A 27,839-nucleotide genomic window follows, 5' to 3' on the forward strand; every position below is an offset into this window, starting at 1 on the left:
CCCTAAAAAAGTCATTTCCTCTCAATTCTCTTCCCAATCTTCTGCTTAGGTCCAGGGGCAAGTCTATTCTATGTGCTGGCCTGTCTTTGACACCTGGCTACACCTTGTGAATCTCACATTTTAGTAAGGAGAAGGTAGGAGGGCCAAGGGGTCCCCAGAGCTGTAGAACATTGTTTTTTTTAGATTTTATTTATTTATGAGAGAGAGGGAGAGTACGAGCAGGGGGGGTGCGCAGGGGGAGAGGGAGAAGCAGACTCCCCGCTGAGCAGGAAGCCCGATGCAGGGCTCCATCCCAGGACCCTAGGATCATGACCTGAGCCGAAGGCAGATACTTAACCGACTGAGCCTCCCAGGTGACCCCATAGAACATTGTCTAATGTCATTTTTACTGTTGTCTTCTATTCTAGGCTAGTAATAGTGGTGTCCTATCTAGGGCGGTGAATATAAAGTTTCCAAGCTCTTTATTTTACAGATGAAGAAATTGAGGCTCAGAGTTGACGAGAGAGGTCAGACTCCAGGGTCACAGAGCGAGAGTGGAGGGGATAGGAACCAGGTCCCTTGCTCAGGCAAGTGGCAGTTAGCAAAGACTGTTAATAAGAATACTCGGTATATGGGCCTCCTGGGTGGCTCAGGGCGTGGATCCCGGGGTCCTGGGATTGAGTCCTACATCAGGCTCCCTGCATGGAGCCTGCTTCTCCCTCTGCCTGTGTCTCTGCCTCTCTCTGTGTGTCTCTCATGAATAAATAAATAAAAATCTTTAAATACATATATAGAGAGAAATGAAATAGCCAATGCAAAGAAAAAGGATTGTGAATATTACCAGTGGTGAAATCATGCGGCTTCATTTATTCTACACATGCGCTGAGTGTCCAGTTACTATGTTCCAGACACTTCCAGGAGGGAGACATGGCAGTGAGCAAGTCAGCAAGAACCCTGCTCCGTGGAACTCACATTCTCATGCAGAGGACTGGCATCAAAATAACTGTATAAGTGAAACAGAAAGCACATCACACGGTGGTAAGTGTAGGTGGGGAAATCGAGGAGAATACAGTGGGGAGAACAGGAAGCACACGTCTGATCTGAGGCCTCAGGGTCAGGGAATCCTGACTCAGAAGTTGACACCGAAGCTTGAACCGATGTAGGCAAAGCTGTTCCAGGCCAAGGGCCTGTTCCTGTGAGAGCAAAGGCCCTGGGGGCGGTGAGTGCCAGCAAGGAGCCAGCCTGCTGGGCAAGGTCCCCATTGAAGAAAGGAAGGAGCCAGGATGAGGCAGGGGCAGGGGCTTCTCTTCGGAGCTCAGTGAGGAGCCACTGGACCGGTTTGGGCAGAGGAGGGATGTGGCCTGACCTCTGTCTCCTATCATCCCTCTGGCTGCTGTTTGGACAAGGGGGTGGGAGAGGCAGGAGTTCAGGCCAGACGAGGTCCCTGAGGAGAGGCAGTGGCCTGGCCAGGGGATGGGGTGAGAAGTGTCAGATTTTGGACCTACTTTCAAGATGGTTCTTTTTTTTTTTTTTTTTAATTTTTATTTATTTATGATAGTCACAGAGAGAGAGAGAGAGGCAGAGACACAGGCAGAGGGAGAAGCAGGTTCCGTGCACCGGGAGCCTGACGTGGGACTCGATCCCGGGTCTCCAGGATCGCGCCCTGGGCCAAAGGCAGGCGCTAAACCACTGCGCCACCCAGGGATCCCCTCAAGATGGTTCTGATAGGATTCGCTGTAGCAGGGGGTGTGGGGAAGATGTGTGGTGGGCAGAGAGGAGTCAAGGTTTGGGACCCAAGGGACAGGAAATGGAGCTGTCCCTGAGATGGGGAAATGCAGGAGAGCATGGGGAGAGGTCAGGCTGCCAGCTGGAGCCACTTAAGGGAGCATAGTTAGATACGTGCCTTCAGGCCACATCTGGGCATCATTGGCAGATAGAGGTGTCCAAAGTTGTGGGTCCGGATGACAGCACCAAGGTAAAGAGTGGGGGAAGGAGCAGAAGACCAAGAGCTGCACACAGCCCATGGAAACTTCTAGAGGCTGGGGAGAGAAAGGGGTTGGTGTAGGAGGATGGGGGTGACCAAGGAGGAGGAGAAGTGGTCAGGTGTGTCTAGGAAGCCAAAAGAGGAAGGTATTGAGGAGAACAGGGAGGGGGCAACAGTGACAGGTACTGCTGAGGGGACCAGTGAGCGGAGGACCTAGTAACCTGGGCAAAGCTGGGGGCCAGACATGACAGATTCAGTAGGCTCGGACGGGGTGTGGGTTTAGGGACCAAGGATGAGAGAAGCCAGGAGGGACCACCCCTGGAGGACTTTTGCTATAAAGGCAGGGACAAAGGTGAGGCAGTAGGGAGGGGGAGCAGGTTACAGGATCCGAGTGGGGTTTTGGTTTTCTTGGTTTTAAGAGAGAAGTACCAGTGTGTGGGTTGATGAGGTTGTGCACTCAGGGCAGAGGACAGGGCTACTGGGTCAGTGTGGGCTTGAAGGTGGCAGCCTGTGGACCAGGGTTGGGGGTGTTGGAGTGGTGGGGGGGAGGCCACGCAGAAGGGCCAGGTGGTGGGGGGGCTGTAGCTGGGTGGTGGGAGCTCATGGGAACTCTCTTCTGATGCCTTCATTCAAAGGCACCTACTAGGTTCCAGACGGTTCCAGGGCCGGGATGGAGAGCTTCCCTGTTCTCAAGGCAGCCTGGGCGCCGGTGCAGGCCGAGGGGGAGGATGAGCCCGGAGAAGCAAGGACAACGCGGCCGGCGGCCAGGGCACTGGGAGGAGAGCGTTGCAGGGCCAGGACCCGCAGCAGCAGGGACCCTGGGAAGTCGTGAAGGTTCAAGAAAATAAGTGAAATTCGGTAAATTTCACGAGACAGGCAGGCCGAGCATTTATTTATTTTTATTTTATTTATTCACTCATGATAGACCTAGAGAGAGAGGCAGAGGGAGAAGCAGGCTCCATGCAGGGCGCCCGACGCGGACTCGATCCCGGGACCCCAGGATCGCGCCCTGGGCCAGAGGCAGGCGCTAAACCACTGAGCCGCCCAGGGATCCCCCCAGACCGAGCGTTTAGCACCAGTCCCAGTCGCGGCGGAGTGGGGAGCGCTTTCTGATGAATTCGAGACCCACGCTGCCCCTTTTCCCTTGCATGACCTTCCAGTGACTTAACCATCCGAGCCTCAGTTTTCTCATCTGTAAAATGGGGAAATGGGCCGATCAGCTCCCACGGGCGGCGACGCGGGGCCCGGGGAGCGCTCCGCACCTGCGGGCCGCGGTCCAGCCCCGGCGGGGGCGCAGCGGGGACGCGCGGGCCGGGGCGCGGGGACCCGCGGGGGCGGCGGGCGGGGCGGCGCTGACCACGCCCGGGCCGGAGGGGCGGTGCTGCCGCCGCCGGACTCGGGGCACTGCCTCCCGCCGCCGCCCGCCGGCCCCGGAGCAGCTCGCCCGCCGCCGCGGAGCCGGAGGTACCGGGGAGCGCGCGCAGGGCGAGGCGGGCGGGGGCTCGGGGCGCCGCGGGGGCGCGGGGGCGCGCGGACCACCTGTTCCGGAGGGACCTCCGCGTGCGCACCGGCTGCTCCCCGGCCACTGCGCCCCGAAGTTGAGTGCGGCGGCGGCGGGACCGGGAGTCCAGCCCGGCCGGGCCCGGGCCCGGCGCCGGCGGAGGGGGCGGAGGGGGCGGGGGGGCGGGAGGGGCGGGAGGCGCGGGGCCGAGACACCCGCACGGCGACCTGGGGCGCGGCGCGCCGCTCGCTCCGGGGCGCGGAGTCTCTCGAGAGGCCTCCCCGCCCCGCTGAGCTCGCCGCGGGCCGGAGGGGGTGCGGCTGGGAGGCGCGGGGAGCGGCCCGCGGAGGGGGCCTGCGGGGCGGGAGGCGGCGGCCGGGGCGGGGCGGGGGGATGCCCAGGCCGGGTCGGGCCCTGCAGGTGGAGGCAAGGGCCTGGGTCCGAGCGCCCCTTCTCAGCGGTGCCAGCCGCCGACGGCCGGTCCCCCCGCGCCTCGCTCCCTCCCTGTCCTCCAGCTCGGAACCCTGAGCGGGAGCTGGATGTGCCGGGAGAGGCTGCGGCCCGAGGTGGGCTCCGAGTCCACTGCCCTTCACTGCGGGGGGAGGGGCTTGCCTCGGTTTCCCCATCTGACGCCGTGGGATAGAAGTTCCCATCTCCTGGGCAGGTCAGCTGAGCCTTTGGCTCTGGGAGGGGTAAAAGCCGTCTGGCTGCACCCCCCCTCCCCCAGGAGGACACCGGCTCTGTCTCCCCGGATGCTGAGTGATGGCCTGCTCCTCGCAGGCCCCTTGGGGGTCAAGCAGAAGCAGGGCGCGGGTTGGCCAGACTACTCGGTCCATACCTAGGTGTGCGCGAGTTCCCACACAGAGGTCCCCCGGGGGACTCCCCCAGACTGGCCTGAATACAAAAGAAAAGAAAAGGGAAGGCAAGATGGAATCCCCTGCTCATCCTCCTCCCAAACTTGCTCCTAGAGCCTTGGGCGCGTGTCCCTGCTTGTCTGCTAGGACAGCTCAATATTAGAGGACAAACTGCAAAATAGAAATTCTTAAAAATGTGTCCTTTCCTTATACCGATGGAAGCTTAGGTGAAAGGTCCGACGTGGGACCAGGCTGTGTAAGAGTAGGTGGCTGCCAGGGACATTCGCGACAGGACTGGAAGGAGGGGCAGATGAGAAAGGGAAGCTTGAAATGTGGAAACAGCTCTTTTGTCCCCCCTCCTCCCTCCCCACCAGCTGCTGCCCCTCCTAGTTCTCCCTGCGGGCAGGTGGGGTGTAGGGCCCGCCAGCAACCTCTTCACCCAAGCTCAGCACCTGCTGTGCTCTCTGGAATGCACTTCCTCCCCTACCGGTACCTCCTAGGTGAGCTCACGACTCCTGCTAAATGCCCTGTATTTTCATTGTTCCACTTCTCTCCGGATTGGAAACTTCTGGAGGAAAGGCACCTTACCTGAAACCCAGTGCCCAGCCCAGCACGTGCTCGATGCTCCCTAATGTTGCTGGAATTAATTAACTGTAGGAAGTGGGAGTCATGGGGGGGGGCGGGGGGAATGACTCGGTATTTGCATCCACTTGGAAAATCCTATTGTTAAAATCCGCTGTGTTTGCCAGACTTTTCTAAAAACACTTTAACACATTTGAATGTGTCCTGTCTATGTATGTTTTTCAAATACCTCGCCTCTCTCACACGTTTTCTATATTTTTCAATGTGTCCGTGTGTTACATTGTGTTAGTTAATGGACACATTTGAAATTTAGGCTCTTTGGGATAAGGTTATGTTGAACTTTTGCACATATACATCGTGTACATTGCTGGATTTTCCCTGGAAAGAGTGTCACCTGGTAGTCACTGCCCGTGACCCTCTGGAAGGGCTGTACCTAGAGCCAGCTGGCTCTCCAGAGGGCCTGTACCATTCATACTTTGACACTGTGAGTGTGCGTTTCTTGTTATTTCCTAGAAATGTAATTACTGAGTCACAGTGTGAGCATCTAGGATGTTTGTGTGGTGTGCCCCCCCCCATTTTATTGAGCTGTTATTGAGCGCAGCATTGCATGTGTCAATTAAAGGTATACGGTGTGATTTGATATATAAGCATCTTGCAAAAGACCACAACCTGCGTGTTTCTGATTCATTTGTCTGAGCTCATCAGCAAGGTATTTGTCCCCTGTCTGGTCTCTTGGTGGCAAAGACCTCCCCTCCCCCCGGATTATCATGTGGGCTTTATTTTTGCTGCTGCTGGTGTGTGTTTTTGAGGAGCACATTTTTAATTTTTATTTTACTTTAGCTATGTGCCGGTGCTTTTAGATAAAGGAGACTCGGCTGCATTTATGAGCCGACGGGAAGGAGCCAGAAGACGGAGTGGCTGAGTCCCAGAGGAGAGGCGGGTCCCTAGAGTGATGTCCCAGGGGACACAGGAGGTGGGGGGGTCCAGCTCTGGCGAGGGAACTTCTGAGCTGGTGAGGACAGGAGGCAGAAGGGAAGGGCCGGGCCAACACGTTATGAAACTGGCTTTGAACTCCATGTAGAGGGAGGTGGAAAAGCTCAATGGAGAGAGAAGGGTCCGTCCTGAGGCCACCGGCTCCCAGTGCTGTTTGCCGGCCTCATCCCCTGGAGTCCTCCCTGCTTCCCTGGGAGGTAGCAGGTGTTGTCATCCCCCAGTGACAGGCTCCCAAGGGAGGGAAAGTGCCTTGTCCGGGCTCAGTCAGCTGGTGAGTGGCAGGGATGTGCTCAGAGTAGGCTCTCCTGGCATTAAGTGCCTGCCCTCGAGAACCGCCCTCCTTTTGGTGCCTCCACCCCTAGTAGATGTCAGGAAGCTGCACCCTTGAGACTCTGAGTGAGTGTCCCTTCCTCCCCTGTCTGTCTCTGTCTTCCCTCTGGACAGACCCCAGTGGATCCAGGAGCTTCCAGTAGAAGCTGCGTTGACCACGGAACTAAAAGAGCCCCCTTCCCTTCTGGTTGGTGCCTGCACACTCTGCCCGGGGCACACACCCTGGCCCAGTGGGGACACACCGCCCATTCTGGAAGTCACCCCTGTACAAAGTCTGATTTGGCAAATGGGGAACTAGGTGAACAGGTACATGAGACTGAAGCAGGGGGAGTGGTCTTCACATTCCCTCAACAGACTTGATTTGAAAGAGCGGAATCCCTGGTCTCAGATGTAGACACAGAGTCCAGAAAGGTCCCTGTCCCCCAAACTCTATGATCTTCATTTGCACCTACCCACTGAGTCTCAAAGGCAACCTCCTGAGTTTTTTTTTGGGGGGGGCTTCCATGGATTGAGCCCTTACTAGGTGCCAGACACTTTGTTATTTAACCCCCTTGCCAGCCTGTGCTGTTCTTCCCATTTCACAGACAAGGACACTGAGGCTCGGAGTTAAGCGCCTTTTCTTTACGGCGGTGAATTTGAGCCTCCAGCGCCAGAGCAATCCCTGGTGAACTTGGCTGTTTGGGCCACAGGCAGACTCCTTCCACCTGGCAAGGGGTGTTTGAATCCCAGCTGTGCCTTGGTTCCCTCCACTCTTACGCTGTAGTTGATAACTAGAGCACCTGCCTTGCAGAGCTCTGCGGGGATTAAATGAGTTACTCCAGGAAAACCACTTTGACCACTGGCTCTGCACATCAAGGAAATGTGTACTATTGTTATTACGAACCATGTAGCTCCACGCCTGACGGGAGCCTTCCATAAATTAGTTCCAGCAACTCACCCACCCTCCCCGTGCCGAGGCTATGGGAAGGTGGGCGAGCCCTAGCACTGGGAAGAACGTGGACTTTTAATTTTTTTAAGAAGATTATTAATAAAAAAAAGATTATTAATTTATTCATTAGAGAGAAAGCGCGAGAGAGAGCATGCACATGAGTGGGGGAGGAGCAGAGGGAGGGAGAGCAAGATGCAGGCTCCCCGCTGAGCAGGGAACCCAATAGGGGGCTGGATCCCAGGACCCTGAGATCATGACCTGAGCCACCCAAGGTGCCCCGAGAACATGGGCTTTTAAAAACCTTTCTGAAAAAGAAAAAGCAAAAAAATAAAAATTAAAAAAAATAAAAACCTTTCTGGAGACAAGTTAGTGATTAGTATCTACGACTTTAAATTACATTTCCTTTGACCCAAGAGGCTCATTTCTAGGAACCAGTCCTACAGAAGTAATTAAGGATGCGCTCAGAGACGCGAGTGCTAAGCTATTCACCATGGTGTTGTCTATAAAAGCAGAAAGATGGAAACCGCATTTCTAGCAGGTAGGACAGGAACTAGGCAATGTGAAGGAAGGACCCGCCATATGACATACACATGCAGAGAGGATGGAAACTTAGGGTATCGAGCCCTATTTATGGATGCGGTGTGAGGACATGCTATAGCCTGCGAGCAACTTTACTTCGGTACAGCTTACACCGTGTCACACGCATACAGTTGGGTGAATTGTAGTTAACGTGCACGGTTGTGCAACTATCTCATTTTAAAATATAGGGCCCAGCATGTTTCTTTTCTTTTCTTTCTTTTTTTTTTTTTTGTTTGTTTTTTAGATTTTATTTATTAATGAGAGACACAGAGAGAGAGGCAGAGACATAGACAGAGGGAGGAGCAGGCTCCATGCAGGGAGCCCGATGTGGGACTCGATCCCAGGAACCTGGAATCACGCCCTGGGCCGAAGGTAGGCACTCAACCCTTGAGCCCCCCAGGCGTCCCTCCAGCATGTTTCTAAGTGAAAAATAAAACAAGGTGCAGAACAGTACGTGTAATAAGATCTCCTTCTGTGTGCACGCGGCTCTGTGTAAATACTGCTTGTGTCGGCGACAGCCCCGTGGGGCAGGTCCTCTGCCACCTGGACACATCAGGAAGGGACCAAGCAAAATACACTAGAATGCTGACGTGGGCACCATGTCACATGCTTTTGCCTCGGGTCTTTGGTGACTCCACTTCGTCTTCTGAGAGAGGAAGGCAGGTGTCACTGCAGGGTGGCAACTGGACACACACACACAACCCCTCTGTTGTGGGAATACAGAGATGACATGCACAGGTGTGAAGACATAGCTATAATCACCTGTCACCCGCGCAGCCAGCAGTGGCATTTTGGTGGACTCGTAGCAAATGGCAGCTCTTCTTACCTATTATGGTTAGGAGGCTGCGGGGCGGGTGGGGGGGGGAGCACAGCTTGGGAAGTGGGAAGCACGTACCCTGGAAACCTGGAATGCCCAGAGCCTGGTGGGTTTGAGCCATGGAGTTGGTTTTCTTTCTTCATTTCTTTCTTTCTTTTTTTTTTCGTTTATTTATTCATGAAAGACAGAGAGAGAGAGAGAGAGAGAGAGGCAGAGACACAGGTAGAGGGAGAAGCAGGCTCCCTGCGGGGAGCCTGATGTGGGACTCGATCCCAGGATCCTGGGATCATACCCTGAGCCGAAGGCAGATGCTCAACCACTGAGCCCCCCAGGTGCCCGGAGTTGGTTTTCCTTACAAGTTCTGACCGTCATCGTCAGGGGCACCTGGAATGTCAGGATGGTTTTGCTTGACGCCTCATTTGTCACACATGTATGGTGCCCTCCCTAAGTTACTGTCATTTACAGCCTCAGGATCATGGCGGCATGTGGCTCGGTGTCCACTCTTCTCTGCTCCCAGGATCCTCCACGGCCAAATTCAGCCTGTCCATTCCCAGCGGGACCCACGTTGGGCCCAGAGGGTCTGCCCGTAGTCAAGGCTGTGAACGAGGCCCAGGGTTTGGGGTGAGTGCTGCTCACGTGCCCACTCATTTAGAAGGTAGCCACGAGTGCTAGCGTGTGCAGCGGGGGGGGAGGGGGGGGCAGGGGGCAGCCCCCAGCCCACCGTGGGAGCTGAGCTGAAATCCAGGCAGCTTCCTGGAGGTGGCCTGCTGTGCTCACCTAGGTCAGGAGAGGCTCAGGGAGGAAGGACTGTGTGGGGACTCGGAGCAGACATATCTGGGTGCCGGTCCTGCCTCCCACACATACTAGCCCTGCGGGAGTGGAAAGTCACCTTTCCTCCCTGTACCTTCATTTTCTCACCTGCGAAATGGGGCCACAGGGGTAGCTGTGAAGATGTGATAAAGAGTGAACAATGCTTGGCAGGATGCCTGATGTGTGGTACATTCTTGGCAAAGGGCAGCTCTTCCCACATATTATGGTTAAGAGGTTGCTGGGCAGGGGAGGGTGGAGGGATGTTTTAGGGAAAGGAAAGAGCATATTGCAGAAATCTGGAATTCCCAGAGCCAAGTGGCTTGAGTAATGTGGCCAAGGACAGCTTGGCTGGTCTGGAAGCTGTGGGCCTGGAGAGACGCAGGGGCTGCAGGGGCTGACGCCTGGGAGGCGCAGAGCGTGGAGACCCGCTTGGGGCCGAGGCAGGAAGCTGGGAAGAGGCTGGGGCGGTGGGTCCCGAGGCAGAGGACACAGAGTCCTGAGCTGGGCTGTGGTCGTGGGGCTGATGTGGGAAGGAGAGATGTGTCAGAAAGAGATTCCAAGAGGGACTCTCCCCTGTTCCCCAGCCCTGCACCCCCCTCTCCTCTGGACCTTCCTGAGAGCCTCGTAACTGCTTTTTTGCTACCACACATCCCCCATGGTTTGGTCTCAGAAAGCAGCCAGATCCCAGGGCACCTGGGCGGCTCAGCGGTGGAGCGTCTGCCTTCAGCTCAGGGCATGATCCCAGGGTCCTGGGATTGAGTCCCACATCGGGTTCCCTGCAGGGAGGGAGCCTGCTTCTCCCTCTGCCTGGTTCTCTGCCTCTCTCTCTGTGTCTCTCATGAACGAATAAAATCTTTAAAACCAAACCCCCAAAAAGGCAACCAGATCCTAAAGATTTCTTTAAGACATCAAGCACACTGTAGCCCTTTCCTCCTCAAAAGCTCCCAACAGCAGCCCCCCCAATCAGAGAGACAAGTCCTTCCAGGCCCCCAAGGCCCCTATGACTGGGTCTCCTCATTATCTCTCTGACTTCCTCTCCTCTTACCTTCTTCCTCCCATTTGACTTACTCGGCTAGGCCATCAACACCTCAGGCACATGCACCCCAGGACCTTTGCCCTCACGGATTTCCTTCCCTGGACACACTTCCCCAGATAGCCCTAAGCCTGGTCCCCTCACTTCCTTCAGCTCTTGGCACAAATGTCAGCTTTCCAGAGAGGCCATCCCTTACCGGTCTGTGTGAAATAGCTCCCCCCACCCCCCCACCCCTGTCCTCCCAGCCCGGATTCCCTGCTGCATTTTTCAACATAGCACATGTTCTCCACCTGATGTATTTCTTTGCTTGTTAACTTTCTCCCACTGGCATTTCAGCTCTGTGAAGCCAAAAAACTATCTGGTTTGTTCACTGCTTATCTGTATTTCCAGACCTTGGGGTGGGGCGTGGCCCATTATAGGTGTCTGAGCATTTGTCGAATGAAGAATCAGGGTAGGACTGTGTGAGGCCAAGGGCTTGATGGGTTTCTTTCGAAGAAGGCTTCTGTATCAGGTTGAGCAGAAACTCTCTTATCTGGGAACTGTCATCCTTTTGGCCTTCTTATCTGCCTTTGCTCTTGGCCTGGCACCAGGGGGCAAGTGGCCCTGAAATACCCCGTCTCGAGAGGTCAGTGAGGGCCACCTCTGATTGAACCAACAGAACTGGTGCCAGAGAAACCAATTTGGAAGGTCTTTCTAGAAGGGTCCTGAGAGATTGCTTTTCCAAGGTCTTTATTTTACAGACGAAGAAATTGAGGCTCAGAACTGACGAGAGAGGTCATACTCCAGGGTCACAGAGCGAGAGTGTAGGGGATAGGAACCAGGTCCCTTGCTCAGGCAATCCGAGTCAGCAAAGACCCTTAATAAGGCAACTGGACACACACACACAACCCCTCTATGGTGAATAAAAAAAAAAAAAAAAAAAAAAACCCAGTGTATGGGGCTCCTGGTGGCTCAGGGTGTGATCCCGGGGTCCTGAGATCGAGTCCGCATCAGGCTCCCTGCAGAGAGCCTACTTCTCCCTCTGCCTGTGTCTCTGCCTCTCTCATGAATAAATAAAATCCTTAAAAAAAAAAAATTTACCCAGTATGGTCAGTGCTGTGTGTGCATATTGTACGGGGCAGGGTTGGCTCTCTCTTTGGCTGCTGATTGTTTTTAATTTTCAATACAGTAAAAAAAAAAAAAAAAAAAAGGAAACAATGAAGCAACAGGGCAACTTTCTTCCAAATAGAGTGAACTCAGGACTCTTAATTCAGGTTGGAAGTTATAAATGCCTTTTCCAAGGGCACTTCATATGCCAGGCGTGATTTTATCTGACGAAGAGTTTGCCCTGCTATTCGTGCCTCTGTGATCCCTGGGCCTAGCAAATGCCCCGTACGGAAAGCTCGTCCATCCCCAGCCACCCGGCTCTGCAGAGGTCCTGGTGAGTGTCTGTAAGCACGTGCCAAGACAGCAAATGTAGAGGAGCCCACATTCATGGTCGCTTATGCTGACTGACCATGAGCATGAAGCATAAAGCTCGGGGGAGATGACTTCACTCTGCTCCTGAGAGGCCAACCCCAGGCAGCCTGATTGTCATTCCAGCCTCCAGCACAGAGCTAGGGTGACCCTGGCAGGGAGGGATGACCTCAGGGAAAGAGGAGAGGTCTGCGACTTGGGGGCAGATACACCCGGGCGTAGATCCTGTCTCCCACTCTTACTAGCCCTGCACCTTTGGGAAGGTCACCTTTCTGTCCTCTCTTGGGACGTAAAGACTCAAGTATTTTTTTTTTTTTAAGATTTTATTTATTTATTCATGAGAGACACACAGAGAGAGGCAGAGACACAGGTAGAGGAAGAAGCAGGCTCTATGCAGGGAGCCCAATGTGGGACTGGATCCCAGGACCCCAGGATCATGAACTGAGTCAAAGGCAGATGCTCAACCGCTGAGCCACCCATACTTAGGTATTTTAATATGAAAAGTCAAAGGTATGTGACCTCATTTTGTACCCTCCAATGGTGATGCAGGACACATCAATAACACTTTCTAGCAGCTGTGATCTGCGTCCGCCCACGGTTTACAGTTTGCAGTGGCATTCACTTGGCTTAGTCACCCCATCTGATCCTGGCTTTGTGGGCAGTTTAGGGATCATTTACTCATTTCGTTCAGAACATATATATTGGGCCCCTGGTATGTGCTGGGGCCTGGGCTGGCCTGTGAGGGACGCAACCATGAGTGAAAGCAGCCTTGGTCCCTGCCCTCTGGGAGCCCACGTTGTTTACATGGGATCAGGGCCTTTGTGGATTTAATCAGTCCCTTCAAAAAAGACCTTGGATTGTTCTCAGTTGTTTGCAATTGGAAACAAACCTGTGACCTGTACAAATGGCACTTATCTGCAGATAAATTCCCAGAGCGGCATTACATGGTGAACGGGTAAGCGTTTGTGTAATTTTGATAGATGTTGTTCCCCTGGCCGCCGCCCCTGGAGCGGTACCCTTTGGCATGCCTACCAGCCGCGTGCGAGGGCTTTCTTCACAGCCTTGCCAGAAGCATGTGTTGTCGAAGTTCTGGGGTTTTGCCAATCTGACAGGTGAGAGATGCTATCAGAGTGTTTTGATTTGCATCTCTCTCACTTACAAAAAGATCCTCACTCTTGCCTACATATTAAGGGTCCTGTTTTGCATGCGTACAACTGGCTTCGGCCCCCTTTCTTTTGTGCTGTTTGTTGTTTTCTCCTTGATTTCTGGGAAGAGGTTCAGAAAATTGGACCTTTGGGGTCTGAGGGGCACAAACCTTATCCCAAGTTGTCACTTCTTTTTTGACTTTCCTGATGGTATTTTTGAGGGAGGACCTGGAGCAGCTGACTTTTTCAAGGAATCAAGTTTATTCATCTTTTCTTTTTATGGCTTCTGGATGGATTTTGTTCGTAATTAAGAGAACTTTCCCAACTCTGAGGTTACAAAGGAATTTGCCCATGTTTTGTTCTAAATGTTTATGGGATTTATTATTTTACATTTGGAGTTTATCCTGGGGCATGTTCTGAGATGTGAACCCAGCTTCTACCCCAGTTGTCCAGCACCTTAGAGGACCCATTGTACTTCACTCACTGGAGATTCCGCCTTTATTGGATATGCAAACACTTTATGATGCTGCCATAGCTTTTGTTTCATTGTCCCATTTGTTCAGATGCTAAGGCTGGATTGTTTTTGTTTTCTGGTTTCTGTGTTTTTTAAAGTCTGCATTGTTTTCATTATTGAAACTTCATAGTATGTTTTAACATCTAAAGAACATCCAGTCAAGGGCACCTGGGTGGCTCAGTGGTTGAGCGTCTGCCTTTGGCTCAGGTTCTGATCCTGGGGTCCTGGGATTGAGCCCCCCTGCATCAGGCTCCCCGCAGGGAGCCTGCTTCTCCCTCTCCTGTGTCTCTGCCTCTCTCTGTGTGTCTCTCATGAATAAATAAATAAAATCTTAAAAAAAAAAAAAAAAAACCTTCTGTCCTTCCTCATTTTTCTCCTCCTTGTCAGAGTTTCCCTATAGGTCTTTGCTTGTTTATATTGGCATATGAACTTCAGAATCAATTTGTCAAATCCCAGAATCACATATGTATTTTTGCTTTTGTTTCCTTTGCTTGAGGAGACGTATCTAGAAGTATGTTTCTACAGCTGAGGCCAAAGAACTTACTGCCTGTACTCTCTTTGAGGAGTTTTATGGCTTCATGTCTCACAACTAGGTCTTTTAATCCATCCTGAGTTTATGTTTGTGTGTGATGTAAGAAAGTGGTCTGGTTTCATTCTTTTGCAGGTAGCTGTCCACTTTTCCCAGCACCATTTACTGAAGAGACCATCTTTTTTTCCCATTGCATTATTTGCCTCCTTTGTCAAAGATTAATTGACCTTATAAGCGTAGGTTTATTTCTGGACTCTCTGTTTTGTTCCACTGATTTATGTATCTGTTTTTGTGCCAGTTCCATACTGTTTTGATCACTACGGCTTTGTAGTATTTCTTGAAATCTGGTATTGTGATACCACCAGCTTTGTTCTTCTTTCTCAAGATTGCTTTGGCTCTTCAGGATCTTTTCTGGTTCCTTACAAATTTTAGTGGTATTTGCTCTAGCTCTGTGAAAAATGAGATTGGTGTTTTGCTAAGGATTGCGTTAAGTCTGTAAATTGCTTTGGGTAGCATGGACATTTTAACAATATTGGTTCTTCCAATCCATGAGCATGGAATGCTTTTCCATTTGTTTGTGTCATCTTTAATTTTTTTATCAATATTTCCTAGTTTTCAGAATACCAATCTTTCACCTCTGTTGGTTAATTTTACTCCTACGTATTTATTTCTTTTGGTACAATTGTAAATGGGATTGTTTTCTTAATTTCTCTTTCTGCTGCTTCATTATTAGTGTTCAGAAATGCCATAGATTTCTGTATATTAATTTCTTTATATCCTGTGACTTTACTGAATTCATTTATGGTTTTTTGGTGAAATCTTTAGGGTTTTCTATATTTAGTATCATGTCATCTACAAATACAGTTTTGCTTCTTCCTTACCAATTTGGATACCTTTTAAGTCTTTTTCTTGTCTGATTGCTGTGGCTAGGACTTCTAGTACTATGTTGAATGAAAGTGGTGAGAGAGGACATCTTGTTCCTGATCCTAGAAGACAAGCTGCCAGTTCTTCCCCATTGAGTATGATGTCAGTTGTGCATTTTTCATAATGGACTTTATTATGTTGAGGTATGTTTCCTCTAAACCTACTTTGTTGAGAGTTTTTGTCACGAATGGATGTTGTAGGGGTACCTGAGTGGCTCAGTGGCTGAGTGTCTGCCTCGGCTCATCCCGCAGTGCCGGGATGGAGTCCCATATCCAGCTCCCTGCATGGAGCCTGCTTCTCCCTCTGCATCTGTCTCTGCCTCTCTCTCTCTGTGTCTCTCATGAATAAATAAATAATTAAAAAAAAATGAATGGATGTTGTACTTTATCAAATGCCTTTTCAGTATCTATTGAGATGATCATATGATTTTTATCATTTCTCTGGTTAATATGATGTATTTTTTTATTAAAAGATTTTATTTATTCATCATAGACATAGAGAGAGAGAGAGAGGCAGAGACACAGGCAGAGGGAGAAGCAGGCTCCATGCCGGGAGCCCGATGTGGGACTCGATCCCAGGGCTCCAGGATCAGGCCCTGGGCCTAAGGCAGGCACTAAACCACTGAGCCACCCAGGGATCCCAATATGATGTATTATATTGATTGATTTGTGAATATTGAAACACCTTTGCATCCTGGGAATAAATCCCACTTGATTATGCTAAATTATCCCCACCCCCCACAATGAGTTTTTAAAATATATTGTTGGATTTGTTTTGCTAATATTTTAACTGGGAATTATTGCATCTATATTCATCAGAAATATTGGCCTGTAGTTCTCTTTTTTTGTGTGGTGTCTTTAGCTGGTTTTGATATCAGGGTATCAAATTCAGTCTATGGCCTCATAGACTGAATTTGGATGCTTTCCTTCTATTTCTTGGAATAGTTTAAGAAAAATTGGTATTAACTCTTCTTTAAATATTTGGTAGGATTTGCCTATGGAGCTATCCCATCCTGGATTTGTTTTTCTGGAGGTGGAAGGCGGTGGTTGATAACTGATTCAATCTCATTACTGTAATCAGTCTTTTCAAATTTTCTATTTCTTCCTGATTCAGTATTGGAAGGTTTTATGTTGCTAGGAATTTGTCCATTTCTTCTAGGTTGTCCAGTTTGTTGGAATGTAATTTTCCATAGTATTTCACATAATCCTTTGTATTTCTATGGCGTTGATCATTATATCTCCTCCTTCATTTCTGATTTTTTTTTGAGTCCTCTCTCTCTCTCTCTCTTTTTTTAATGAATCTAGCTAAAGGTTTTTCAATTTTGCTTTCAATTTTTATGAATGCTTCATCAAGTCTTGAAAAGAAAGTCTAGAGATAGATAGGATAGAGTTTGATATTGAACCTTATTCATTATTCTGAGTTCTTATTTATATTTGATCTACTTACTTCTTGGCCTAGAGAAGGGAATTAAAATCTCTTACTAGTGCGTTTCAGTCTATTTTATCCTAGCATTCTGTAATTTCTAATTCCTGAAAATTGCTGCAGTGTTATTTGGTGCATTGTGAATTATACCCTTTAGCATTATAAATGGCCCTTCTTTGGCTCGTTTAGTGATGGTTGGCTTGAATTCTCAGTCTAATATTAAGATTATGGCCCTAGCTTTGTTTTTGTTTGTATTTGTCTTTATACCTTTGTTCTTTCATTTACTTTTAGCCATTCTAAATCACCTTGATGTATATCTCTATCTCTCAAATACAAGATAGAGTTGAGTTTTGCTTGGGATCTAAATAAAAAATCTTCTCCTTTGTAAAGATAAGTGAGTGAAGCCTATTTATATATACTGATATCACAGATGTCTTTGGTTTTTGTCATAGTGTGTGTATGTACGTATATACGTCTTTGCACATGTGGAAAGGCTGAATTCTTTGTTCTTCCACTGTGTTTGAAGAAGACAAAAGAAAGCCCCTAGGATATCTTGGGAAAGTTGTATTTTTGTTCTAGTGGCTACATTTATATCTACACCTTTATATAATACTCTTTGTTTATTCTTTCTTTAGATAATATTGTTTCTCTTCCATGAACAATAAACTTAACTTGTTTCCTCTTTTTTGTTTGCCTTTTTCTTGGAGGTGCCCCATTTCAGCTGATACTGTACTGAGTGATTAGGCCTATCTTCTTTCCATTCTAATGCTTCCAGCAGCTCTTGGTCAAGTGGTACTCATGACAGTTGTCACTAACTAGTTAGGCAATGACATGAAAACCTACAGAAGAGGTATCAGCAGCTTGGGAGAAAATTCTGGAGACCACAGTGAAGCACTTTTAAGAAATGCTGCATGGTGCACACATGATGGTATAGGAGGTGTTACTGTGTGGGTAAAGACAGGCATCAGTTTTACCAAGTTGAAGGCATTCAGGAGAATACGGTTTTATCTGTGTTGAGGTTTTGGGGGCACCTTCCTCAAGTTATTTCACTTACTTTCCCTCTTATGTACAGGCATGAGAGGTGATTTTATTTATTTTATTTTTTATTTCCATTTTATTTTTAAAGTAATCTCTACCCCCAACATGGGGCCCACACTCACAGACTCGAGATTGAAAGTCACGTGCTCTTCCAACTGAGCCGGCCAGGTATCCCTTGGATAGGTGATTTTAAAATCTGACTAAACCAAATTTTTAAGATAAAAATTCCTCATGATAAGAAAGCCAGGTGACACTGTTTAATTGGCAGCATTTTGTGTTTTTAGTGGGCATAAAAGGATCCATCTTATTAGATCCAATAAAACAGGCAGCGTTATCCTTCTTACTGCCACCTTTGTATTTGAAATATGCTTTTAAACTTTGATTTTTTTTTTCTTTCTTTTTTTTTTTTTTAGCTCTTACCACCTGCAGTTAAAGATGAGGTAAGCACGGAGCTCATTCCACTGTCGATCTCCTTTCCCCCTTGCCTACCAAGCTTGGGGTAGTTGTATTATCTCTGTGTCGTCAGCTAGATAACATTTTCATTCTATCTGTCATCTTTATTCCTACCCTCTCGTGGGGGGAGAGAGGGCTCTGCAGTTAACCCTCTTCCGTCCTCTTATTGCAGTTCTTTCAAGCACCACTTGGTTGACTGAAGTCTATTCCTTGGCTTTCCTCCGAGGAGCAATCTTGCCTAAGTTCTTATACTTCAAAATTATTGGCCTGTCATCTTTAGATTTTAAGAACAGCATGGCTCTATATTAATCTTTGGCTCAGAATTTCTTCCCCTGATTGTCCTTTAGGTGTTCCACTATATTCTGTCTTTAAATGCTGCTGTTGCGGGGACAGAGCAGGGGACACCTGGGTAGCTCAGTCGGTGAAGCATGTGCCTTGGGCTCAGATCATGATCCTGGGGTCCTGGGATCGAGCCCCTGCATTGGGCTCCCTGCTCAGTGGGGAGTCTGCTTCTCCCTCTTGCTCTCCCTCTGTGCTCTCCCCTAATCTCTCTTTCTCTCAAATAAATAAATAAGTCTTTAAAAAAAATAAATACATAAATGCTGCTGCAGAGAAATCTGATGCCAGCCTGATTCTCTGTCCTTTGTAGATGGCTTGATCTTTGTGTGTTGCTACCCCAAGATGTATCTTTGTACCTTTAAAGTCCAGTGATTTTACTGTTATATGTTTTGGGATTTACCATTCTGGGTCACTGTTTGCTGGTCCATGGTGTGCCGCTTCCAATTCATGAAATCAGGTCTTCAGGAAGGTTTTCCTGAATTACAATTGCAAGTATTTATTCTATTCATTCAGTTTCTTCTGCAGGAGCCTGGTTGTACATGTGTTGGATCTCCTCTTGTTTCTTCAGTTCTTTGATCACTTTATTTCTGTACAGATTTTGTTGACGTTTTCTCATTTTAATGTTTGTATCTCTTACTGTACTTTGTCTGGAGTCTGTTCTCCTGTGTGTTTCTTGCCATTTGGACTTCGTTTCTGAAATATCCTTGTCATTTCCTCCTAATTCTTCCCTGAAGTCTGTCAGGTCTCACATTGCCGATTGCCCTCATGTCTTGCTGTCACTTTGACCATTTCTCCTCTAGCTCTTGGATTTCTGTTTTTGCTCTGCCTTCATAGCCAGAATTAACTTTTTAAAGTTGTTGGGTTTTTTTTATTCATGCTGTAATTTTGTATTAGAATTTTGATTTGTTTTGTGGGAATATTTTTATAGTAAATATCCTTTATACATAAGAGAACATTAGTATTCCTTTCCCTTTTCATTCTTGGAGCATCTCTGTATGGACACTATGTTTATTCCTTTAACCATTTTATTTTTAAATATCCAAATTGGTTGAATTTTCCTGGATCAGCATTTAATAGAAGGTTTTGGTGGAAATTGGGAGAGAAGCCAGGCTAGTTCTCTAAGTTTCTGTTTCTATGGAAATGGACTATTCCTTTAAAATGTGATGCTTCTCGGGGCGCCTGGATGGTGCAGTTGGTTACATGTCTGACTCTTGCTTTCCGCTCAAGTCATAATCTCTGGGTCCTGAGATCGAGCCCTGTGTTGGGCTCTGCACTTAGCCTGGAGTCCACTTGAAGGGGTACCTGCCTCCAACCTTGAACTCTCCTGGTTCATTCAAGCTACAGCTTTGCTCTTCTGACTTACTTATCTTTCCTTTAGAAGTGGTGATTTCTGCAATCTTCCACTTCTGGGCCCTCTGCACCCCGTTGGAATTTATGGGTTTTTCATGCCCCTAGTTTCCCTAAAGCTATAGCTCATGGTCTATTTTCTCTTTTCCCTATTGCTCTGTATGACATCAACAGAAAAGGGGGATCCCTGGGTGGCGCAGCGGTTTGGCGCCTGCCTTTGGCCCGGGCGCGATCCTGGAGACCTGGGATCGAATCCCACATCAGGCTCCCGGTGCATGGAGCCTGCTTCTCCCTCTGCCTGTGTCTCTGCCTCTCTCTCTCTCTCTCTGTGACTATCATAAAAAAAAAAAAAAGAAAAGGAAAGATTCAGAACCAAGAATCTGCCCTATTCCTATTAGAAAAAGAGATCCCTACCTCCCTCATTTCGTTGGTAATGTCTCCCAAAGAGCAAGCCACTGCCTACTTGGTTTCTGGCTTTAGAACATCTTCTAGGCTTTGAAGGAGAAACATTTTATAACCTCTGCTCTGAAAACAGCTATTTTTATAAGGATCACCTTCTAAAACTGTAACTCCTAATTCTTGAGTATAAAGATATATTTACGCCCTGAAAGATGAGAGGAGGGTGCAGAGACAGGACAGCGGGCCCTTCAAGCAGAGTATTCAAGCTCTAGGTGTTGATTCTTTCCACCCAGGAGGGTCTGAGTTCCTCATCCTGTCCTGTCTCCAGAAGCATCCCTGCTTTCAATTTGGTAGACTCTTCCCTCATCTCTCCCCACCCCGCCCCCATGTGAGTGTGTGTGTGTGTGTGTGTGTGTGTGTTGGTTGACATGACTAAGAAGTCCAAGATGTACCAGCTTCAGACATAGCAGAATCCAGATGTAAAGATGATGTCATCACACATCCCTCTCTCTCCATCTCTTGGCTCTGCTTGCCTCTGGGCCAGCTTCATTTTCAGGCAGGCTCTCCCTTCCTGGCTCCTGGCTCAATCTTAGATGACTCCATTGGAAAACACGTGATTCTGCTTGGCCTGGATTGGGTTATGTGCCCTCCCTGAGCTACTCATTGCGGCCAGGAGAATGTGACACAGTCATTAGGCAGAACCGAATGGTGTGCCCACCCCAAGATCTAGAGAGTGGGGTTTGTGGGGGCAGAGGTGGTTCCCCATAGGAAATCAGGGTACCATTAACAGAAGAAAGGGGAATAGGTGCCAGGCAGGCAAAACCAGCAGACAGCTACCCCATCTCCACTGGGAATCCCCACTGCAAGTGACATCTAACCCTTTTCTCTTGCCATATAGCATATAGAGAGGCCCACCTAGGCACATTCTCCATGGAGTGGCCATTTCAGTGATGTCACAGCCAGTGTGTGATCTGAGGGTGGCTCTGAGACTCCAGGACAAAGAGACATGGAAAGGGGGTGTTTTGGGATAAATAGTGACCTCAGAGAAGATATGTCATGTCCTACCCCCTGCAGCATGAGAATGTGATCTCTTTTAGAAAAAGGGTCTTTGCAGGTGTTACTAAGTTAAGGATCTTGAGATGAGGAAATGATCCTGGATTAGCCAGGTGGGCTATTGTCTGATGACAAGTGTCCTTACAAGAGACAGAGGAGAAGAACACACATAGGAGGAGGCCATGTGAAGACAGAGGCAAAGACTGGAGGAAGCGGCCACAAGCCCAGGAATGCCTGGAGCACCAGAAACGGGAAGGAGCAAGGAACGATTCTTCCCTAGAGCTCAAGTCAGGGAGTACAGTCCTGCTGACACCTTGATTTTAGACTTCTACTCCAGAGCTATGAGAAAATAGATACCTGTTTGAAGCTTCAAAGTTGTGATCCTTGGGTCTTTGATATGAGACTTCTGCTGGGCTGTCCGCCTCTTGAAGCATCTCAAGGAAGACCTGGGGGTGGGGCACCCCTTGCAGAGGGGCATTAAGGGCTCCATGAGGGTGACAGGTCCACCCTCCACTGCTGTGTGACCCTGACCAAATCCCTTTCCCTCTCTGAGCCTCTGCGTCCCCCTTGGGATATCACAATCTCCAAGGGTCCAGCCCTGGGACTCTAGGTACCAGTCATCACCCACCCTGGCAGCAAGTGGTTGAGTGTAGACTGTGTCTGACAAACACTGTGACTCAGCTCTGTTTGGGTCATGGTCAACCAGCACTGGGGTTGAGCTGGGCTGGACAGGGGAGCCAAGAGAAGGTCAGAGGTGGAATGCCCCTACTGTGGGCCACAAAGGAGCCATTTCTAGGCATTTGGGCCTAAATGCCCATGCTCCCGACACAGAAAGCTGGTGCCCAGGGCCAAGCCAGCAGCAAGTGGTCAGGCCCTTGGCCCTTTGACCCACCAACTCTGTGCTTCTCACCTTCACTTCCCGCCTGAGATGGATCACGCAGCAGAGGGTGCTCCTGATGATGGGGGGCCACAGAAGAGCTCAGAGCAGGAAAGTGACCACAGCTAACAAGCTAACTGGAGATATCTCCGTGAGGCAGGGCTTGAAGTGGTAGGCAGGGAGGCAGGAGGAGGAGGCGGCAATGTTCCAGGCTCTGTTGACAAGGGCCAGGACTCGGGCTGTAGCTGCAAGGCCCATCCCGGGGGGCCAGGAGCATGCTTTGGACCTGAGGTCACACGGATGTTGGACTGTGGCCAGCTTGGCGCCATGCACAGTTTCTATTCCTGGGTCCTGGGCTTCGGTACCAAATACGGCACTGCTTGGGCCTGGCACTCTCCACCAGGGCAGATGCAGGATGAGTGGCACGTCCTGCCTCCCCAGCAGACCCCAGACCCCACCCCACCCCACGGGAGAGCCAGATCACCCCCACACTTCAGGGCCCCTGAGCGGCCAGCCCCTCGTTCTATCTAGCTCTCTGTCCACTCTTCAGCGTGGTTCACATTGGGTTAAAAATACTCAGGACCAAAATAGCCTCTCCTTGCAGGGGAAAACCAGGGCAGGGCAACACAAGGCTCTTGATGTCTGTTGGCTCTGCTACCCATGACCCACCGGGGGGATCCCAGGCAGCTCACCTGACTTCCGACCCTGCTTCCTCACCTCCCTGCTCATGGCTCCTTTGGTCACTCACTGATTTGCCAACTCATTGACTCACTCATTAATTTGCTTGTTCATTAGTTCACTCACTGATCATTCATCGATTCGCCCAATTGTTGGTTTGCTCCTTCATTGACTCACTTGCTCCTTCACCTACCCACCCACATGCTGAGCCGCTCACTCACTCCATATTTACTGACTACATAGCAAGCGCCATCTATTCTAGATGCTGAGCAAAATGCAAAAAATACCTGTCCTCGGGGGTGGGGGGAGCGGTGATGTTCCAAATAAACAACCCACACAAATGAGTACAAGATGTCCAGGTTGCTAGATTAAGTACCAGGGTCAGAAAACCCCATAGGAGGCAATGAAGTTGGAACTCTAGGGACTAGGGAGGCCCCACAGGAAGACGGTTTTTTGAGTGAGGATGAGAGGGAGGTGAGGGAAGGAGCCAGGTGAACAGCTGTGGGAAGAGCGTTCCAAGCAGAGGGAACAGCACATGCAGAGGCCCTGAGATGGCAATGGGGGGCGGGGTGGATTGGTGGGGAGTTGAGAGAGAAAGAACAGGCCAGGTGTGGCTGGGGTGCAATAGATGAGGGGAGAAGTGGGGTATGAGGCCATGGGTGGGGGGACACGCAGGACCTGGTGGGCCTGGGCTTCCCACATCACCGAGGGGCTGCACAGGCGAATGACATGGCCTGGCTTGTGTCTTAAAGTGTCCCTCTGGCCACCGGGGGACTGAGTCAGTGAGTGAGGCGACCAGTGACAGGGCCGGTCAGTCTGTGTGCGCCTCCTATGTGCCAGGCACGGAGTTGGGGGCTCTGACGGGGCGGGGGGAGGTACGCAGGACCCCGTGGTGCTTACAGAGGCCCCTCTGGCTCGGGCCTTTCCGTCAGCGTCACCTCTCCAGGAAGCCCCTTCCCCTGGCTCTGTCGGATGCTTCGCTCCATTGCAGCTGTCACTAGTGTTGCTCCTGTTTCCAGATGGCCTCCCCGTGTCCGGAGAGCTCCTCCAGGCCGGAGCTGCACCTAGCTCTTCCTCTCTCTCTAGCACATTCCCTGCGGGCCCCAGAGAGCCGACGAGTCGATGAGCAAATGACCCCACGTGGCTGGGGATGCGGCCTCCGTGAGCCCGCCGCCCGCCCCACTCTGTGTCTCACCATCTTTTGCAGATGGATCTGCGGGCGTGGAGAGTCTGTGGAAGGGCCGTGTTCCTGTTGGCAGAGAAGGTTGGCTGCTGAGCCAGGGCGTGTCTCCCGGAGGGCGCCAGGCCGCCTGGATCCCCATCTCGTCGCCATGGGCCGCCCAGGCTGGTCAGTCACCAGCCCGTGACGTCATCGTGGTCCCCAGCCCCCCAGGAGGAGGGCAGGCCAGTTGCTCAAGTCCCAGCCTCCTGGCACCACTCTCAGGCTGTGAGATCCGTCTGTCCTGGGGAGGGGTTGACTCCGGTTCCCATTAGACCCTGGGCTGTGCCCAGTCCCTCCACCCCTCTGGGCCCACATGTCCTGGCCTCTAAGGTGGAAATGATACAACCACCCCTGGGTACGGAGAGCCAGAGGAAGTGTGCATGGGGCCCCAAGAATTTATTTTATATTTTTTTTAAGATTTATTTATTTATTTAGTCATGAGAGACACACAGAGAGAGAGGCAGAGACACAGGCAGAGGGAGAAGCAGGCTCCATGCAGGGAGCCCGACGTGGGACTCGATCCCGGGACTCCAGGATCAGGCCCTGGGCCAAGGCAGGCGCTAAACCGCTGAGCCACCCAGGGATCCCTGGCCCCAAGAATTTAGAAGGCACTGAATAAACGCTGGCCAGGATTCTGTGAAGAGTGAGAAAGGTCCAGGGGAACATGCACCAAGTCTCCAAAGCTCTGGACACGTTCCCACATCCCCTGCACTACTTCTCTCCCAGGCAGGACGGTGCAGGGTTGAGACAGTAGACTCTGGAGCCAGGTGGCCTGGCTTCAAGCCCCGGCCCTGCCACTTGCCCGCCACCGGACTGTGTATGAGTTACCAGACTTCTTGGTGCCTTGTGGTCGTCCCCTGTAAGATGGGGGCAGTGATTGCCACTGCAAGGGTAGCTGTAAGGGTCAACCAGCTAAATGTGCGTGTAACATCCCGAGCAGGTCACTTGGCACATGTGTGGTGACGGTCAGCCCGTTACGGGGTTCTAGTGTTCCTCCTTGCAGGCGGGAAGTCTGAGCAGAGTGAATCACCCCAGGACTTAGCTGGTTCAGGCAGCTTTGAGGTCCCGCGCCTTGCACGTGCTCCCATAGCCCTACCCTCGGGGACAGGGCCCAAGCCTGTTTTGTTTCCCCAGCCACCTGCAGGGCCTCCAGGATGTTCTTGGCTGCCTGCCAGGTGGACATCACCAGGAGAGGGTGAGGGTCGAAGGGCAATAGTCCGAGGTGAGATTACAGGCTGCAGCACCATCTTCCTGGCCCTGGCCCTCCAGACCTGTGTCTGTGAGAAGCATGGCCCAGGGCAGGGGCTGGGGAGGCCAGGTGCCCAGGAGACCCCACTGCGTCTGAGACAGAGGCTTTAGGACCCAGCATGCGTCCCCGTGTGCCTGGAGCCCACCCGTTGTGCAAGCTTGCATGCCAGCCCTTAGCACGCCAGTGTCCAGGCCTGCCCAAGCCCCAGGCTTTTCTGCTGAAAGTCCCCAAGGCTACTTGGCAGTGTGCCCTCTTGGCCTGGTTTGTGGGACTGAATGGGGCCGAGGGGTACATGTGTGAGGCCTCGAATCAGGGGCTACCAGCAGCCTGAGGGGGCCAGGCCTCCCCAGACAAGGACCCGGCCTGGGTCCATGATGGCCATGTCGTAGGTAGCACTGGCTCAGGTCTCGGGAAGCTCACAGGTGTGTCACAGAGTGAAAGGGACTCTGCCCAGACCTCAGCCTGTGGCCTGCCGCTCCCGTCTTACAGGTGAGGAAGGCGATGGGACTCAGAGCCTGCAGGCCCGTGGGCTGTGGAAGCCAGCATCGGCTGCGGCTCGTGCTGGTGGGGAGCGCTCTTGGGGCTCGGGATGCCGGCAGCTGCCAGCATGTGATGCTCGTCTCTTACAGACCAGCCGGTTCCTGCTACAGGCTCCTGGTGTCATCTGGGGAGAACATGTCCAGGCCCCCCGAGTGCCTGCTGCGGCTGCTCCGGGGCGCCCCAAGACAGCGGGTCTGCACCCTGTTTATCATCAGCTTCAAGTTCACGTTTTTTGTCTCCATCATGATCTACTGGCACATTGTGGGAGAGCCGGGGGGCCAAAGAGAATTCCCGAACTTGCCTGCTGACGTCCCCTGCCCCCGACTGGTGCCCCCCACGCAGCTCTCCAGCGCCCTGCCTCCGGGCAACATCTTCTTCCTGGAGACGTCAGACCGGACCAACCCCAACTTCCTATTCATGTGCTCGGTGGAGTCGGCCGCCAGGGCCCACCCCGAGTCCCGGGTGGTGGTCCTGATGAAGGGGCTGCCCGGCGGGAATGCGTCGCTGCCCCGGCACCTGGGCCTGTCGCTCCTGGGCTGCTTCCCCAACGTGCACATGCTCCCGCTGGACCTGGAGGAGCTGTTCCGGGACACGCCCCTGGCGGCCTGGTACGCGGCCCGGCAGCGCCGGTGGGAGCCCTACCTGCTACCCGTGCTCTCCGACGCCTGCAGGATCGCGCTCATGTGGAAGTTCGGCGGCATCTACCTGGACACGGACTTCATCGTCCTCAAGAACCTGCACAACCTCACCAACACGCTGGGCGCCCAGTCCCGCTACGTCCTCAACGGTGCCTTCCTGGCCTTCGAGCGCCACCACGAGTTCATGGCCCTGTGCATGCGTGACTTCGTGGCCCACTACAACGGCTGGATCTGGGGCCACCAGGGCCCGCAGCTGCTCACGCGGGTCTTCAAGAAGTGGTGCTCCATCCGCAGCCTGGATGAGAGCCACGCCTGCCGCGGCGTCACCACCCTGCCCTGCGAGGCCTTCTATCCCATCCCCTGGCAGGACTGGAAGAAGTACTTCCAGGACATCAGCCCCGAGGAGCTGCACCGGCTGCTCAATGCCACCTACGCCGTCCACGTGTGGAACAAGAAGAGCCAGGGCACACGCCTGGAGGCCACGTCCCGGGCGCTGCTGGCGCAGCTCCATGCCCGCTACTGCCCCACGACACATGAGGCCATGAAGATGTACTTGTGAGGGGCCTCCCCCAACCCACCCTGGGCGTCCTGTCCCGACAACGGAGGAGGGTTCACGAGGGGGAGGCCTCAGTCGCTGCAGCCTAGGATGTGGGGCAGGCTCCGGGAAGGGTGGGCAGCCATTGGTCCAAGAGGTGCATTCGTTCTGGGGGACATGCTGCAGGCCCCTGGATCTGCTCCTTTCCAGGTGAGGCTGGTGGGATACCTCCAGGCCAGCGTGCTTTCTCAGGGTGCAGGCAACAGCTGGTGGGGGAAGGGCCCCAGCCAGAATCAGCTGCATGAGCTGGGTGAGCACCTGGATCTTCTGGACAGCACAGCAGAGCCGGGAGCATCGAAGCCTCTTCCATGGCATCGCCGGGCAGCCAGGCTGGTGGGGGCTGAGGTGCCCACAAAGAAAGCATGGATGGAAAAGCCCAAGGAAAGGGTATAGGAAGGAGAGGAGGGTGCCTGACGAGAGGGAGGAGGCAGCCTGGGAGAGCAGGGGTGCAAATCCAGCCTCTGGAGCCCAGGTCGGGGAGGGGTGCTTTGCTCTTTTCTGCGTTTGGTTTCTTTTTCAGAGGTGCCGAGGCCAGCAAAGCTGGCCTGGGGAGCCCAGCGGGGAAAGCCTGGCTGCTCACCCCATCCTTCTTGCCAGAGATGTTGCAAGGGTGGCGTGCTAGCTGGCCACTCCAGGGCATGGGGGTGTGGAGTTCTTTTGGCTCAGGAAAAGCATTTTAAGAAAACCACCCCCCACCCTGCCCATGATAAACATAGGATAATAAATGTAATAAAAGTGATTCCCTGACACTGAGTGCTTGGTGGTTGATAAAACAAATCCACTCCCACAGCCCACATTAGCCCTGTTCTGCAGATGGGGAGGCAGCTGGGGCTGGAAGTAGTGGTGACAAGCTTGAGGTCCCTCAGCCCTGCCCAGAAAGCAGAGTCCAGGGAGCTGTGGGGTGGGCGTGGGGTGGGGGTGCTGAACGAGACACCCCAAGAGCCTATTACCAGAGTAGAGGCATGCTGCCACCAGGCCTAGATGGGGAGGTATGAGGGCCTGTGGGTCCCTCCTGCCTCACCTTGGGAGCCT

At 51.7% G+C, this 27,839-nt stretch overlaps 1 protein-coding gene and 1 long non-coding RNA gene across 7 annotated transcripts; one reads left to right on the plus strand and one right to left on the minus strand.

The window, feature by feature from the left end:
• Window positions 1-2,851: 2,851 nt before the first annotated feature.
• On the minus strand, window positions 2,852-4,363 carry LOC140642724 (uncharacterized). The gene is made up of 2 exons (XR_012039143.1): window positions 4,303-4,363; window positions 2,852-3,155 (listed from the first exon to the last, which is right to left on the minus strand). It is a non-coding gene; the product is annotated as an uncharacterized lncRNA (long non-coding RNA).
• On the plus strand, window positions 3,328-27,556 carry A4GALT (alpha 1,4-galactosyltransferase (P1PK blood group)). 6 transcript variants are annotated; one of them, XM_072843657.1, is made up of 3 exons: window positions 3,328-3,427; window positions 23,771-23,911; window positions 25,664-27,556. In XM_072843657.1, exon 3 carries the CDS (start codon window positions 25,710-25,712, stop codon window positions 26,769-26,771), a length of 1,062 nt encoding a protein of 353 aa, XP_072699758.1. In that variant the 5' UTR covers window positions 3,328-3,427; window positions 23,771-23,911; window positions 25,664-25,709; the 3' UTR covers window positions 26,772-27,556. The 6 variants fall into 6 exon arrangements, with proteins under 6 accessions (XP_072699758.1, XP_072699759.1, XP_072699763.1 ...); XM_072843658.1 differs by having other exon boundaries at window positions 3,334-3,427; window positions 23,771-24,010; XM_072843659.1 differs by lacking the exon at window positions 3,328-3,427 and adding an exon at window positions 7,975-8,102.
• The last annotated feature ends 283 nt before the right edge of the window (window positions 27,557-27,839 follow it).

The sequence above is a fragment of the Canis lupus genome, chromosome 11, assembly GCF_048164855.1.
Source record: "Canis lupus baileyi chromosome 11, mCanLup2.hap1, whole genome shotgun sequence".
Lineage (NCBI taxonomy): Eukaryota > Metazoa > Chordata > Mammalia > Carnivora > Canidae > Canis > Canis lupus.

What these genes read in the sequence shown, in the direction of transcription:
- A4GALT (XM_072843657.1), top strand. Translation starts at nt 25,710, where the DNA reads ATGTCCAGGCCCCCCGAGTGCCTGCTGCGGCTGCTCCGGGGCGCCCCA.